Consider the following 17,174-nt stretch of genomic DNA (forward strand, 5'->3'; position numbering starts at 1 on the left):
TAATTAATTTGTTGCTTCAATTTATTACTACTTCCGGGAAACTCTATATATCTTTAGACTTATGCTTTAATTATCATCCAAATCTCACAAAAACATTTAATTGATGTCATTTAGTATTTGATTTAGTTCTAGTTTCGGTATTTTTTTGCTCCAAAGAGTAGAAATATTTGATTTAGTTCTAGTTTCGGTATTTTTTTGCTCCAAAGAGTAGAAAAGTATTTGGATTAGAATTTTATAACGGTTTATAATTATTTTGGATAGAAAATTAATAAAACTTTTACAAGCTATTAACCGTAACAAATAGTTAATTATGATAATAATATATACATCCATCTAGCTCAGTTGGTAGAGCGTACGACTTTTAATTTTGTGGTCATGGGTTAAAGTCCCACGATTCTTTCTCTTCATTTACAATTGTTTATAACTATTTCAGAAAGATAATCAACAAAACTTTTACCAGTTATTAACAACAACAAACGATAAATAGTTAATTATGACAACAATATGCATGCCCGTCTAGCTCAGTTGGTAGAGCGCAAGGCTCTTAACCTTGTGGTCGTGGGTTCGAGCCCCACGGTGGGTGAAATTAAATTTTGGTTACTATTTTTTTAAAAACAATCTTGAATTGCAAGAACGAGATAAATTTCGGTGGGCGAAATTAAATTATGGTTACTATTTTTTTAAAAACAATCTTGAATTGCAAGAACGAGATAAATTTAATTTCGCCCAGGGGGCTCAAACCCACGACCACAAGGTTAAGAGCATTGCGCTTTACCAACTGAGCTAGACATGTAAAATTTTTGTTGATTTTGTTTTAGATGTCTTTTCACTTTTTTTTTTTTTGAAATAAAACACTTCTTAATTATTAGAATCAGAAGAAAGAACAACATTGAGATAGGGTGATGGACATGCCCACACACCACGAACAGACTGAGAATTGACCACTTTAGCTAAGAGATGAGCGGCCGAATTCGCTGAACGTTTTACATAAAAAACTGAGCAATTGCCTAACTCTTTTAAGATACTAACACAAGATAAAATAACCTCAAAACCAAGTTGTTTACATGTTTCTGAGATGCATTTTGAGTTAACTATTGTCTCCATAAGAAACACTAACATGGTCCTGTGGACCTACACCAGATCCTTTAAAACACTAATTGTCCATGTGTTTCTCAGCCCACGACAGTTCCATCTTATGAGACTTATAATCCCAGTCGGGCCTGGACTGCAGGACCCGCCCCATATCCGTTTTTTGATAGGATATCAAATTCTACTTCCATACTGACATTCTCCATGCGTGGCCGTTTTGGATCGTGAATAAGTTCGTCTTCAATAAAGGGACCCTCCTTATTGTTTGAATTGTCAATTCGGGAGGGGCCACCACTTGTTGATATATTATTGCTCCTAAACGCCCTGGATTTAGATTTAACCCCTGTAGGAACTTCATCAACGTTTGGACTGTCTAAATTATCCTCATCAACTGTCTCCAATGGATTCCTCAGCCATCCTAATGTCTCTCAGTATGATCATCAGGATTTGAAAATATATAAACTCGATTCACAACTGTTTTAAAAAATAGGGTAAATATATAGCAATAATTTAATTTCTTGATTTTCTTTTCAAAAGAGTGTGATAAACATTTCTTTTTTTCATTCTAATCCATCATTATAAGAAATAAATCTAATTTCGCCCACCGTGGGGCTCGAACCCACGACCACAAGGTTAAGAGCCTTGCGCTCTACCAACTGAGCTAGACGGGCATATGTATTATTGTCATAATTAACTATCTATTGATCGTTGTTATTAGTAGCTAGCAAAAGTTCTATTGATTTTCTTTCCAAAATAGTTATAAAAATATAAACTCAATTTACAATTGTTCTAAAAAAAATAGAATATATAACAATAATTTAATTTCGTCCACCGTGGGGCTCGAACCCACAACCACAAGATTAAGAGCCTTGCGCTCTACCAATTAAGCAAGAAAAAAGTGGTTGAAAAAATCGCTATTATCCAAGTTATTTTAACTTTTTTTTCTCTTTTCCTTTTTTTATTCTTATATTTCTTCCTTCCACTGGGTGTTTGCCCTCTTCTCTATTTGTACGATCTCCATCATGAACTATGTGAGGATCTATACGGATTATAGATCCCCGAATTATTTCTACATACAAAGCAGACAGCCATGCCCAAAAATGAAGAGAAGCTGCTTAATATATCTCTTCACAATAATATGCTTCACGTGGCTCAAAAGTTGTATTATGTAAGTGTCAAGAAATCACTTTCTTCTTAGTACAAAAGTCTTTGAAAGGGATTCTTACCACATTTATCTATTATCATATATGCTTCCTTACATGGAAGTAGTGGAAAAGCAAGCAGATGTTCTCACCAATAAGATGATTGACATTGCCCCTATCGAAGAAAAGATTTAGAGGCTGAAGCAGAAGCTTAAGATATAACAACTAAATAAGAGAAGAAAGACAAGCTTATACTACAAAGATAGCTCGATGACGAGAAACTTGCTTCACCTTTTGGTCAATGAAATGGATGAGTTTTCCCTTAAAGTGAAGCAGCAGCTAGACCTTTTGGGGAAACGACTTCCTTCTTTGGGGTCTGAATCTAGAAACATTGCTACGATGTGCGCCTGAATTAGTACTTTGACATTTGGTCTCTCTCCTCTTAGCTGATGAAGAGGTGGTGCCTTGTTTGGTGATGAGTAACTATCTTTAGAGGATCTTTTGTAGTACCGAAGCCCTCTCTATTGAATCCTTCATCTAATGTACATGAGCTTGGTCTGCAGTAGGCCAAAGGTCCAACGGCTCGAAGATGTAATTGCTCAGCATCATCAACAAGAAATGCATATGATCTTCATCATCCAGCTCTCTCTTGTCCAATTTCTTCTTAATCATTTAGACATATGTCCCAGCCTCTTTGGATAAGATAACGTTCACTTCAGGGAATGCATCTGTCTCGATGCAACTTGGGACTTCCTCTCCAATAATAGGCAACCCCGTCAAAGCAACCACATCATGTAAAGTGATGGACATGGGGCCCAACGGGAGAATCAATGAGTTACAAACCGGCGACCAATAATTCAACACCCTTCAAGCATATTCACGCAGGGATTAATTTCACAACGAATCAAACGAACTAAATCCCTAATGCCGACCCAGTCCCAAACACCCGCATATCTCGGCTCTAGACGATCTACAAGGTCATTCCATCTAGTGTAACAATGAGGGAATATCAACCCTCTCTTATTTTTAGGGAACTAATAAGTTTCCCTATGAAAGGCCAATTCAGTAGCACTACTCAATGGGGAGTTATTCACAGCAATAGGGCTAATAGTAAAGACACTATCCTGAAATTGAATTGAAGACACAATCAATTAAAACCTACGAATGCTACCTTCAAATACATGATCAGGAAATTGCAAAATTAATTAAAAATTACCTCCTGCAAGCCAAGAGTTATGCCCAGGAGAGAATCATCACGAATGGTGTCAGAATATGGATAGGCAGCTGTGACAGACAGATACAAAAGTTCAGCAATAAAACCTTCACCCATTTATGGTAATTCTAAAACTCTTATATTAAATGCCAATTCAATCTATTAGTTTTTCAATAAACATAATTCTACATACTGTAAAATTAACACAAAAGCAAAAAAAAAAAAAACAGCAAAGAAAGAAAATAGAGAAGAAAAGATAGTTTGCATACCCATGATTGAAAGATTGAGAGCTTGATTTTGAATATTTGCTGAGCTTTGAAAAAAAAAATGGCAAAAAAAACGTAAAAGATGAAGAAGAATTACAGATTGACCAAGATGGAGAGTTGTAAGGGATTCAAATTCTAAAAATTCTACAGGATTCTTTTTCTATTATCTTTGTTAATAAAAAAAAACAGATATTCAATAAAACTTCTTTTATGCATAAATTTTATTTTTGCTATTTCATTTATGCACAAAAGAGGGGGGCAATTGTTGGCCCAAAATAGAATAAATTTTATTTTCATGTATATAGAAAGCTGATGTTTAATTTTAGGATATAGTTTCTATTTTCTAAAAAATAATAATAATAATAAAATAAGATGAATGGAAAATAAAAATGAATATATATGTAAACTAACCTCCAACTCGACGAGCTGGAAGTCAGCTCGGCGAGCTAGAGGTCAGTCCTCATCCGGAGCTCGTTTCGGTCCACCCGACTTCCCCAAATGCACCTAAACACAACCACGAGCTAACATACGAAGCCTAGCCCATCCCCACACCTATACCCAAACCTTAAAAGTCTCTCTAACCACAAGGTAGTGGGGTAATGTGGCATGAAAGTTGGAGGAAGTTAGTGGTGGTTGAGGAAGTTAGTGAGGTGGCAAGTTAATGGTCAAAATTAGAGAGAAAAATAAAGGTTAGTTGATGATTAATTACTCAAAACGCCCTCTCAAAATGCTATAAATAGACCTCAATTTTTCATAAAAAAATGACTCACTCAACACAACAAAACCCCTTCCTAAGGTCCCTTCCAATGCTCTCTATGTAAGCTCTTAGTTCTTAAGTTCTTCTTTTTTGTTCTTCATTTTTTTTAGCTTTAATTCAAGTTCCAATAGGCTCTTTCCAAGTTTTTTCAATTCAATTTAGCATTCGTAAGCCTTTAGTTTGTTCAATCCTTAGCTAGAATTTTGTTTCCAAATTAATTTTTCAGATTCATCCACTTATATTCAAAGCCCGATTTCGTCCATTTAAAGTCATTTTTGCTTTTAATCCCTTCAACAAATTTGTTCCTGACTTCCTGATGTTCAATTTAGAATTTTAATTTTCTTAATTCCGTGTTTAGAAACTCTGTTTACAAGCCAATCTTTGCAACCCAAATCGTTTTAGATATTTTATTTCCAGATTTTTCCAGATTCGACCAGTTATTTTCAACTCCCAATTTCGTCCATTTACAATTCGTTTTAGCCTTCGATCCCCTATAGAATTTTGTTCCTGACTTTCCGAAATTAAGTTTAGCCTTTTTAATCATCCAATTCCGTGTTCTTAAGCATTCATACGATCCCTCCGAAGTTGAAGGTTAAATCTGCCATATTTTGCCTACCATAAGTCAGAGATTTCCAAAAACAATTTCGCACGTGCCAACCGACCGTGGTGCTCCGAGGACTTCAAGCCGACATCAAAATTCAACGTCCAGCCGAGATAGCTATTGTGGCTCCGAGTTTGTCATTTGAATTCCAATTTTTATTTTTATTGCATTTCGATTCCTTGTATTGATTTGTTTTTTCTTCTTTTTTTGATGAGAATGTTACCATTTCATTTCGTAATAAGATTGATAGTACAATATGAAGATAGTAAGGAACATAGTAAGAAGTAAAACCTCACATACATATAGGCAAAGCCTATTACATGATCCATGAAGGCAAGAAAAAGACTAGAAAAAGCAAAAAAAAGCCATGAAAGGTACAACTAAAATAGAAACCATATATTTATCGTAACCCCAGATTCGCAGCGGAGCAACTGTAGTCAAATCTTTATCCTTTGAACCATTCTGAAACATCGGATCTAAGTCCCTTCTTTTGCACCCACGTAGATCCAGTGATCTACGGATAAGATCTACCTTTTCCGCGCTTGCTACAACAGAAAATGTTATAAAAACAAAGATTTTAACGAACAAATGCACGACAAAAGGATCCAGAGATCGGATAAAATATGTCAGATCTAACCAAAATAAACTGGTACAAACAGAAAACGGAAAGGGAAAACAAACTAGCACGAAAAATAAAGAACAGGGGGAGGAGGAAGAAGGCTTCCTTCTTCCTCCTCAACTAGATAGAAGTAGTTTTGTACTTTGTTGTGAACTCGGGGCAAAAACAGATATTTTACAAAGAAAAGGAAAAGGGAGAGGAGACAGTTTCAGGAAAGGAGGAGATGAGGGGGGTGGGCGGCGGAAGATTTGTTTTTTCTCAATTCAATTGATTATTTATATGTTTAGTATAGAAATTTTTCAATTGTAATTAATTTCACTTTTATGCTTACTTTGAACATATGTATTCAAACTTTGATTCCTATTAATAAAATATCAATTTTTCGCTAAATCTTGTGTCAATTTTGTACCTTTAATTTCTTTATTTTACCCGTCTTCAATTTATTCACGATTGCTTAAATAAAAATAATTATCTAGCAAAGTTTCTATAACGGCGCTAGAGACCCAAGAGGGACTTTTTCAATCCTTGCGTCCCTCGCCAATCGCTTCGTTTAGATTTCAAGTTTTTGGCGTGCAAATCCATAAACTTAATCGTCTTTAATAATTGAGAAATAATTTCGCTGGCACGCCCGCACCCTAACCACACGTGACAAGGTTGAAAATTAGCATACTTGCAAAATATCGCTAACAACTTGGGTTTTCCCTCTCATCTCTTAAAAATAAATAAATAAGGTAGAGACTATACTTACTTTGTTTTTTGACAAAGTAACCATTACTTTGTTTGTCTCACCATTGGACGATAGAGTGTAAAATTAATCAAATGGTATAAACAAACAAAGTAATGGTTATTTGGTCAAAAACGAAGTAACCATAGAAGACACTGAATCTTTGTATATATCAACTGGTACTATTATATTTTCTAAATAAATAAAGTGGTATTATGTATTTATGTTATTTATTTATTGGTGCTTCTATGGTTACTTCGTTTTTAATAAAGTAGTGATTACTTTGTCAAAAACAAAATAAGCATAACCTCTATCCAAATGTTTTAAGAAACCATGTTAAACTAGGTGTATAAGGGTAAATTATATCTATGGTCACTGAATTTTACCCATTATGATTACCAAACTTTAATTCTTAACATTATGACCACTAAACTTTACGTTTTTTTAACATCGATTGCCACTATAACCGTTGACCAGCCTTTCTTGCCTTTGACTCTCCTTCTCGGTTCTCTCTCCTTCCATCTATCTAAAACCTAAACTATCCATTTTACACTCTTCGTTTTTTTCTTTCTTTCACTGTCTCTTTCTCTCTCTATCTTTATTATCAAATCAAATAGAATTTAAATCAGTTTTGAAAAATTTAAATCAGTTCATCAAGCATCTCAACTGACTGATGTAAAAGTTTCACCAAAATGAATGAATATTCTAATTTTTCACAATAGAACTCAGATAGTCTGCAGGCACAATGAGAGGAACACAATATTCTTCCTAATTATTAAATCTGAACCGAAGGAGTAATAATTGAAATTTTCCATTGTATTAGTTAAAAATTTATGAGAATTAGAAAAGCTCTCTTTTTAGTATTTTACGGGTCATATACAATTCGGAAAAGAAGAGATAAGGATTAGAATTAGAATTATGAATAAATTGGACAAAAATTGCCAACCCAGAGTTAATTACAGCTCAGCTGTTGAAGTCAAAGTCGATTATTGGTTAAAAATAAAAGGAGATGTCGGTAATTTAAAAATAGATTAAGGAATGTTCAATTAGTTTTGAAGTAATAAAAGTTATATTTGAATAATTGGATGTACTGTATTCTCATAACAGGCACCGACCCACGCGCCATCACCATCAATGTGAATTCTATCAAAATTGTTATATTAAGATTTAGTTTAAAACTAAACTTCTTTTTGTTTTTTTTGAAACACCAAAACTAAACTTCCATAAAAGGACAAAAAAAAAAAAAAACAAAGATTTAAAACTAAACAGGTTTTATAGTTGAACACTTAGTAATCAAAGCTGAATGATTTATTTTTTTTAAAAGAAAGAGAGAGGATTTTTGAGCCATATTTAATAAATTAATAAATTAACATATTTAATATTTATTTAATTTAAAAATTGTAAATTAAACTTATCAATTAATATTTGATAGAGACAATTATAAAAATGGGTCAAATTGGATGCTCATTTACATATTTAACATATTTACTCAACCTACTATATATCTACATTGTTTTTGTGTGACTTTCCCATAATACCCCTAACCCTTCCATTTCCCCTCACGCAAACGGTCTCTCCCCGCTTCTCCTTGGTTACGCGAAACGGTTGGCTCCTCCATTAATGATTTCCAGACTTTTAATCTTCCTATATTCCTTTAAATTGCACGAAATCTGCACAATTTCTTCAAATCACAATGTATTTCTCTTCTTCCTCTCTTCATCTCTTGATTCTTCATCTTCCTACTGCTAGAAAACGAAGCCATGGTTCTTTATCTTCTTGTTCCTGCTCGTTACTTGGTATCTTTCTTCTTGTTACCATCAAAGAAATGGTTATTCTACGTTGTTTCCATCGTTTTTTCCAGTTTATTATATTGTTATTGTCGCTTTTAATGGTGAAAGACGCGAAAAATGTAAGTATCTATTGTTTTCTCTACGTTTTTCATCAAATCACTTTGTGTAGTCGATGATTTCGCGAAGATCTCCGATGAGAAAGAGCCTGAAACGTGACGATAATTTCACTCGCAGACTTCGCGAAAGCATCGATTCGCTAAGTAGATCGCCACGTTTCAGACCTCGCAGACTTCGCGAAAGCATCGATTCGCTAAGTAAAATCATCCTCTTCCCTACACATTTACATTCGCATGCTTCGCTAAGCCTCATTTCGCGAAGCCAAATCGTCCTTTTTCCTGCCTAACACAATTAATTTTTTTAAAGGTGATTGAATACATAACATCCATTTCTGGAAGGCGGTGTCCTCGGATGCAGGGGAGATGACTTTCCTTCCTGTATAGGGAGAAATTTCCTTCAAGATTGGCACATTCACTTTGAAATAATTGATTAGGAGAGATTGTGCCAATCTTGGTGTGCACCATGGGACACGTCCATCTCAAAAGGTCCGAACTTCCATTTCTCATCCCAAAAAGTCTGGACTTCCTGTAGAGGGAGAAATTTCCGTCCAGATTAGTTAGGTTCACTTTGAAGTGATTTGTTAGGAGTTTATTGTGGCAATCTTGTTGTAAATTTTGATAATGTTATGGTTTTAATGTTGTTATTGTGACAATCTTATTGTAAATTTTGATAATATTATGATTTTAATGTTAGAATCCGTTGTTGTTTGGCATTTTTTGTTATATACCACCTAGCGAATTTTGTTAAAAACACAACCAGACTTCATATATGCTAACTAAAATCATCAACTAAACCAAACATTAGCTTCGCAGGTTTCGCATATGCTAGAATATGCGAAGTCAGACGGGAGGAAGATAGTCGCTCCGTAACTATTGAGGGTATTATGGAAAAGTCACATAAAAACAGTCTAGATATGTAGTAGGTTGAGTAAATGGACCTCCCATTTGACCCATTTTTGTAATTTACCCTATTTTATATTAAATACTTAATTTTAATTGTTATCTAATAGTTACATTTACTTAAAAAAACAAATAATTAAATGATTTAATATTTTATAATATACAATAGAGAAAATCACAAAACTAGGTCAAATGAGAGATCCATTTACATATTTAGACCAATTACCCAACACATTACATATCTATACTATTTATTTGTGATTTTCCTAAAATACCCCAATCGTTTTATCTTCTTCTATTCCTTTATATCATTTCATCTTCCTCTCTTCCTTTTTTTTGTGCGAACCGAAGCCATTTTTTCATCATCCTGTCTCTTCTTCCTCTCTTTGTTTCTCTTTTTCTTATGTGAGGCGAAGGCATCGTTCTTCATCTTCTTGTTTCTTCTTCCTTTCTTTATTTCTTTCTTCTTGTACAGATCGAATGCATCGTTTTCATCATTCTTCTGCGTTTATCATACGTTTATTGTCGATTTCAATGATAAAAGGCAGAAAGAATGTAAGTATCTACTGTATTTATGCGTTCATCTTCCTCTCTTTCCAGAAAATGACTTCGCAGAATGAGTTTGCTTCATATTTTGCGAAAACTGCGAAGCAAACTCATCCACTGAAGAAGTATTTTCTCCAGAAAATGACTTTTGGAGAATGAGTTTACTTCGCAGTTTTCGAAAAATGGGAAGCAAAATCATCCACTGAAGTAGTATTTTCTCCTGAAAATGACTTTACGGAATGAGTTTGCTTCGCAGTTTTTGTAAAATGCGAAGCAAACTCGTATTTGTCAGGTTGTATTTCTCTTCGCAGACTTCACAGTTTCGCTTACTGCGAAGCGTTTCTTTCATTATTTTCCTAAAATGACTCAATTTTTGTGAAGGTTGAATACAAAGGCATCAAATTCAAATATCCGTTTAGCTTGAATACAAAGGCATCAATCACAGTGGTGAGTGATTGAGATGCGATGAAGAAAGTGAAGACCAAATTAACTAGAGAGCAAATGTTGTCTTTTTGGGTTTAGGGTTTACTGTAGTATACTGGTGCTCATGTCATTGCTGGAATGCATACCCATGGTACATTCACTAATCAGCTTCAAACTTCATTCAATGAGCCTCGTGTACCTACTGATCCAAGAACTGATCACCAGGGAAGTACTTAGTTTAGGGTTTAGAGTTTGAATTATTGTTGCAATCTTGTTGTAAATTTTGATAATGTTTTGCTTTGATATTGTTTGGTTATATATGGGTTTAGAGTTCAGCTGTATTTCAAACGACAGTGATTATTGTTGCAATTTTGTTGTAAATTTTAATAGTGTTATGTTTTAATGTTAGTTTGCTATACATGTTGTTTACTTGTGTATATTTTAGACAAATAACAAAAAATACTACTTCGCATTTTTCGCAAACATGCGAAAGGAATATTACTTCAGTACATGAATTTGCTTCGCAGTTTGCGAAACTACGAAGCAAACTCATTTTGCGAAGTAGTATTTCTCTTCACAGACTTCGTAATCTGTAAAAATTGCAAAGTAAAATCATATGCGGGAAGTATTACCCTAAGTAAAACGTATAAAATATTAAAAACAGAGTGTCAAATTTGTAAAAAGAAAGATTTACTTATGTATGAGTCGATAATTAAAAATGGAGTGCCAAGTTCATAAGCGAAGAGGAAAAAAAGAAAGAGTAAGAAATTTGTAAATTGTTATATATATATATAATATATATATATATATATAGTATTTTGAGAAAGTTATAAATAAATAGGAAGTTATAAATAAATAGTGTAGATATTCTAGATGTGTAATGTTATATATGGAAATATCTTAATAGACCTTTTAATCCAGTTTTGTTATTTTAACCTAACCAACAATTTTGCCTTTCATAGAATTACCTGGCCGACGTGGATATGTTTCACTAATAACAGAACGCATTGCAGGAAGAAGCAGTTCACACAATTAAAATCTTCGTTACAAAGGCATTTAGGGAACGCTTTTTCAAAATATCTTCGGTCCCAGCATTTGTCTCTCTCCTTTTTTCCTAACCAACCAAGCTTTCACGCCTCCAATTTTCCCTCACTTTCTTCTATTTCTCCAGATAAATCCCCATCAAACCCAAAGATCCTCGTGTTTCAAGTTTTTACTTATACCTGATCATCGGTTTTCCTAATTCAAATGCGTATTGATTGATCTAAGAGAGACAAAGGAGGGATTATTACAGTTATGGAAAACGGCACCTCGACAAATGCAACTGTAGAGAGTGGAATTGAAGGGAATGGAGTGTGTGCTTCGGAATCTGTCAATGGAAGCTGCGATGTGTGGAGTTCTAAGAACTCTGATTCTTCTTCTGCTGATCATCTCGTCATCATGGTACATGGTATCCTTGGAAGGTACGATTTTAAGATTTGTTCGTTTTTTTTCTATTTTAACTGTTCTTTTGAGCAATTTGTTTTATTTTATGAACGATAAGTTGCTTTTCTTCTTCGACAGTTATTTTATTTTTATAATTCTGGAAATTTGCGATAGTCGAGTCTCTTAATTGTGTGCACTTTGAAAGCTATTTGAAGTATGATATGCTATTTTTTATGAACAGTTTCTCAATGTTTTGATCGAATTCGTGATTTGCTAAGTCAAACAATAGGGGTTTTCTGTTTAATTTTAGTAATTTATTACTTAGATAAAAAAAAAAAGAATCCAGATAATGTAACTATTGAATTGACTTTAGTTTTTTCTGTTTTCCGTGGATAATGAAACTACTATATTTTATTCTTTTTCTTTTGTGCTGTTTAATTTGCAGCTCCAGGCATGTTTTTTTTTTTTTTTTTTTTTTTTTTAAAGTTCCAAGCATGGTTATTTTCACATTTTAGGTCATTTATTTGCTTATCTTGTTTGCTGATGATGGTGTTGATGTTATTTTTTTCAGTGCTTCGGATTGGAAGTTTGGAGCAAAGCAGTTTGTTAGAATGCTTCCTGATAAAGTGGTTGTTCATTGTATGGATCTTTTCGTTTCCTAAATCATGTTTTCAGAATCATAGATAGCCTAAGTTATTTAATTGGCATTATCACTTTGTGCGGTCTGAGTTCAGACCAATGATTTCATGTTTATTTTTTCATAGTAGAATCCAAGTAATTGTTTTGCCTATATTATAGGTAGTGAGCGAAATGGATTTAAGCTGACACTTGATGGTGTCGATGTGATGGGTGAGCGGTTGGCTGAAGAGGTTGGTATTTTGCTTCTCTTATTGAATTGCCTTTAAACTTCATGCTTCTTCCAGATGTTATTTACCCAAAATGTTTACTTTATGAACAATTGCATCTAGTGCACATTCGTGTCTAAGAGAATGTGTGAACTTTAGGTTCTTGAAGTAATACAGGGAAAGCCAAATTTGCGGAAGATTTCCTTTGTTGCGCATTCTGTTGGAGGATTGGTGGCTAGATATGCAATTGGGAGATTGTACAGAGCACCCCAGAAAGAAAATGTTCTGGATTCAACAGCTAACACCTGTGAAGAGGACTTAAGGGCTTCAATAGCTGGCTTGGAGCCTGTGAACTTCATCACGGTTGCTACACCTCACCTTGGCTCAAGGGGGAATAAGCAGGTTTTTATCTGTTTTTATACTTCAAAAATCATCATATTTATCTGAAGACTTGAGATGCATGTAATGAAATAGAATATATTAAAACTTTTATCTATTTGAGAGAGAGAGGGAGGGAGAGGAACAAATAACATGTACTTCTTTTCACATGAGGAAGTGTATACAAGAAATACATGATAGTTTGACAAATTGAAACTCTTCTGAATTCGGCTCTGAAAGAGTTCATATGTTGCTTCCAGGTTATTGCTTGTGAGAGGATGTATTACAAGTGGTTTAGTGCCTGAACTGAATCAATGCTTCATTTATGCCTCAGATGGTAAAATAATTTAATGGAGAAAGGATAACAAATCTAACAATAAAAAGGGGGTCTTTTTTTGTTTGATGGTTTGAGTTACCTTGATAGCCAGAGCCATCATTAATTGAAGTTTCCATTCGTCCTCAGCTCTTCTATCTAATCTGCAAAACTTTTACTTGTCTGGGGGTGTACCTAGAATGCATGATGATTGATGTTTGGTAATTTTCTAGGTTAGACATCTTGGTTTGTTACTCCTCATTATTACCCCCTGGGTATATATTGCTGTGACAGCCTACGGGCCTAAGGAACTTACAAATGCACCCTGATATATCACTTTATGGTAGTGATTTGCAAGTTTGCATCACCTGTTAGTTATACTTTATAACAACTCATTTTGGTATGTACTCTGGATACTATCAACTCTGGTGATTTAAATGTGTAATTTGTGTTTATTGTTGTGTTAAACATACAAATTATTATTGTTTTTTCCTAGGTTTTTGTTGACTCCTTGTCAGTTTTTATTACTAAATTGTCATCATTTTCAGGTCCCTTTTCTTTTTGGTTTGACTGCAATGGAGAAAGCTGCAGCTCTTGTTATTCATTGGATTTTTAAGAGAACTGGTCGGCACCTTTTTCTCACAGATGATGATCAAGGGAAACCCCCATTGCTTAAACGCATGATTGAAGATTATGGTGATTGTTGTTTCATGTATGTATACCACTTAAGTTCCAATTGTTAATTAAGGGAGTGTTGGTAAAGTGACATCCATGTGAATATCAAGAGAATTAATTCCAAAGACACATTTAACTTATTATGCAGGTCAGCTTTGCGTGTGTTCAAGCGTCGTGTTGTCTACTCAAATGTGGGCTATGACCGTATCCTTGTAATTCAGTTTAAGTTCTATCATTGCTTGTGATGTAAAAATTTCCGCGTTCTCTGTTTTTTTTTCCTTCATGAAAAAAAAAAGATATTGTGGGCTGGAGAACGTCATCAATTAGGCGTAACAATGAATTACCAAAGGTATATCTGCTTGAAATTTTTATTTCCATTTTAATATGAAATGTTTTTGGTCTGCTGGTTGGAATTCATCGGCTTCTTTTAAATATCAGTGGGAAGACAATGTAAATGAAAAATATCCACATGTTGTATATGAGGAACTCTGCAAGGCCTATGATACTGAAGAAAGCAATCTTACTTCAACAGAAGAGAATAGTTTCGACAAGCTAGAAGGTATATACAATCAACTTCTTAATTATATAACAGATGGCTTTCTTTTACCTTGCTTTTCATCAATTCACACTAATTGGATAGTTTAGTATTATTGCCTTTCATTGATTTTGTTTGATGGGTTACTGCATCTAAAAGTTTCTTTTCCAAATTATTTGCTCAGAGGAACTAGTGACGGGTCTGTCTCAGGTGTCATGGGAAAAAGTTGATGTTAGCTTCCACGCCTGCAGACAGAGATTTGCAGCTCACAGTGTCATTCAGGTCTCTCTCTTTTTCTCTCACTCACAAGTACGAGTATGCACGCACACATGCACTACCCCCTCTCATAGACGCTTGTTTTTCCATTTTGGTTGCAATGTGTGTTTTATTTTGGGGACAAGAACCACTTTCTACAAGGAATAAACATAATATACTTAAATCCATTATAAAAAGCAAACTGTTTTCTGATGCTTGGCAGGTGAAAGATGATATCATGCATATAGAAGGTGCAGATGTAACACAGCATATGATTGATCAATTTCTTCTTTAGAAGCCAAAGACTTCTAGGTATAATACATTTACTGCTGGATCCAAGATCCTATATTTTAAGGTACGATGAACAAATTGAGTTTCTTTTTATCATCCATTGAGTAGCTATTTACGTTGTGAAAATTTAAAATGTTATTTCTAACGAGATCTCAATCATTCTTCATTCTGAGATGGAAGGGTCAAATTTTGAGAATATGATAGGTCACATCTCATCCAAAAATGGGAGACTTCAAAAGATACAATGAAGTTTCTACAGCTTAATACATACCTAAATTTGTCAATTTTTGTTGTTTGCCATCCTGAACCCATACTTCAACCTATCATACACCTGAACTTGTTAATTTTGGACCACCGATACTCTTATTTGCTGATTTGATAGACTTCAAAATTGACACGACGTCATTGAGTTAAACTTTCACCTAAACATGTTTCATGCAATGTAGCAAATAAGCTACTCGAGGTCCTAAATTGATAAGTTTAGGTGCGATAGGTCGAAGTATAAGTTTTAGCTATCAACAATAAAAAGTGAAAATTTTGGACCACCGATACTCTTATTTGCTGATTTGATAGACTTCAAAATTGACACGACGTCATTGAGTTAAACTTTCACCTAAACATGTTTCATGCAATGTAGCAAATAAGCTACTCGAGGTCTTAAATTGATAAGTTTAGGTGCGATAGGTCAAAGTATAAGTTTTAGCTATCAACAATAAAAAGTGAAAATTGACAAGTTTAGGTATGTAATGATGTATTACCGCATTTACTAAAAAAAGGTTCAATCTGAAATATTTGTAACTGATATTTTATTGTTTGCAGGTTGAGGTTTCTCTACTTTGTTATTATCGATGGCAAACTCGACAAGTGACTTGATCGGCAGTTAAGAGAAATTTTGTTTATTCATTTTATCTTGTAATTAATAACTACGTAAACGCAATAATGTCGATAAATACATTAAGTGCTATTTATTTTCCTTGTTTAAATGCATGCAAGTCTTTATTTTTAGTTGGGCATGGGATGTAGATAAAAATGAAGGTTCTTCTTGTTAGGACCCTATGGAATTAATTTCTTATAAGAAAGTAAATTCAATTCTGATTAATTTCTTTCATTTATGAGGATTATAGTTCGGTTGAACAATTTAGGATTTAGTTTTGCTATGTTTTCCTCTTTCGGTTTCTTTATTCCTTTGCATACTCTTCGTTTGCTTTTTAATAATATTCGGGTCCGGGTTTGGGTTATTTGGCTGGGGTGTCGACTTAGTTGGGATGTCCGGTCTTTCCCTAAACCATCACCCTATTTTTACTGAAATTTTTTTTATTATTTAATTTCTTCCAAACAGTAGAAATTTATTCCTTCAAAATCCATAATAAGAAAGGGGTGTAGAATAGAAAACATAGGATCGCCTGAGATTAGTGGAAAACATTTTCTCTGATATTATGAGATTTTTACATGAAAATCATATCTACTTATAAAATTACAATTAAATCATATTATAAAACTTAATTCTTAATATATCATTATTTTTTTTATATACATGTATGATTTCATACCCTAATTTATAAATTTTAGATCTCAATTCATAAATCATAAACCCTAAGAAATATATCTTAGACTCTTCATTCATAAAACCTATTTTTTAAAATATATGAAAAACAATTATGTACTTAGTTTGACATTATTTAAATTAATACTTGACATAGTTGTAAATAATTTCAAATGTGAATTTCTGTGTAAATTTCAAAGAATTATTCACTAAAATCAGGTCCAAACAGTCAGCCAGTCCAGTGTACGTTTTCTCAAATCAAATGTATATGTAGTTTCTTTTTGTTTTTACATTTTAAAGCGTGGTTGGTTTTAGTAATTTTTGCAAATATAAATGGGAAAAGTACAAAAAAAAAATATATGTAACATCCTTAAAATTATAATGTATGAGTATTCACACATTCATATATGTTTTCATAATTGAATACATACATTTTATATTCATCTCATTGTCATTAGAAGTTTCATATGCATAATGCGATTACCGTGCGATTAGTAGACGATTAGTGAGATGTAACGATTTGTTAGTGAGAGTTAATTGAGTTAAGACTTAAATGAATGAATAAATATTACCTTAATTGAGTAAAATAGACTTAAAGGGGGCTGAAATTGGAGTTTGTGAGCAAACACCTCACTAAGCATGAGATGTCACCCATGGTTAAAACAAAGTACGCATCCTTGATTCAAAAAGATGCATATGACTCATTCCTTATCATTCTCAGCCACAAT

The 17,174-nt window shown here is 33.6% G+C and overlaps 1 protein-coding gene and 2 non-coding genes across 3 annotated transcripts; 2 read left to right on the plus strand and 1 right to left on the minus strand.

Moving 5' to 3' along the window:
• The first annotated feature begins 510 nt into the window (after positions 1-510).
• On the plus strand, positions 511-583 carry TRNAK-CUU (transfer RNA lysine (anticodon CUU)). The gene has a single exon. It is a non-coding gene; the product is annotated as a tRNA-Lys (tRNA).
• Positions 584-1,687: 1,104 nt separating this feature from the next.
• Positions 1,688-1,760, minus strand: TRNAK-CUU (transfer RNA lysine (anticodon CUU)). The gene has a single exon. It is a non-coding gene; the product is annotated as a tRNA-Lys (tRNA).
• A 9,463-nt stretch (positions 1,761-11,223) lies between these two features.
• Positions 11,224-15,908, plus strand: LOC136227018 (lipid droplet phospholipase 1). Its single transcript, XM_066015753.1, has 11 exons — positions 11,224-11,649; positions 12,183-12,250; positions 12,410-12,480; positions 12,616-12,858; positions 13,696-13,859; positions 13,971-14,026; positions 14,119-14,171; positions 14,261-14,381; positions 14,542-14,639; positions 14,836-14,967; positions 15,723-15,908. Exons 1-10 carry the CDS (start codon positions 11,483-11,485, stop codon positions 14,905-14,907), a joined length of 1,113 nt encoding a protein of 370 aa, XP_065871825.1. The 5' UTR covers positions 11,224-11,482; the 3' UTR covers positions 14,908-14,967; positions 15,723-15,908.
• The last annotated feature ends 1,266 nt before the right edge of the window (positions 15,909-17,174 follow it).

The sequence above is a fragment of the Euphorbia lathyris genome, chromosome 1 (assembly GCF_963576675.1).
Source record: "Euphorbia lathyris chromosome 1, ddEupLath1.1, whole genome shotgun sequence".
In the NCBI taxonomy this organism is placed as follows: Eukaryota; Viridiplantae; Streptophyta; class Magnoliopsida; order Malpighiales; family Euphorbiaceae; genus Euphorbia; species Euphorbia lathyris.

Coding starts and splice junctions, on each gene's coding strand:
- LOC136227018 (XM_066015753.1), top strand. CDS start 11,483: ATGGAAAACGGCACCTCGACAAATGCAACTGTAGAGAGTGGAATTGAA. Junction 11,650..12,182: donor GTACATGGTATCCTTGGAAG/GTACGATTTTAA, acceptor TATTTTTTTCAG/TGCTTCGGATTGGAAGTTTG. Junction 14,382..14,541: donor TAGTTTCGACAAGCTAGAAG/GTATATACAATC, acceptor TTATTTGCTCAG/AGGAACTAGTGACGGGTCTG.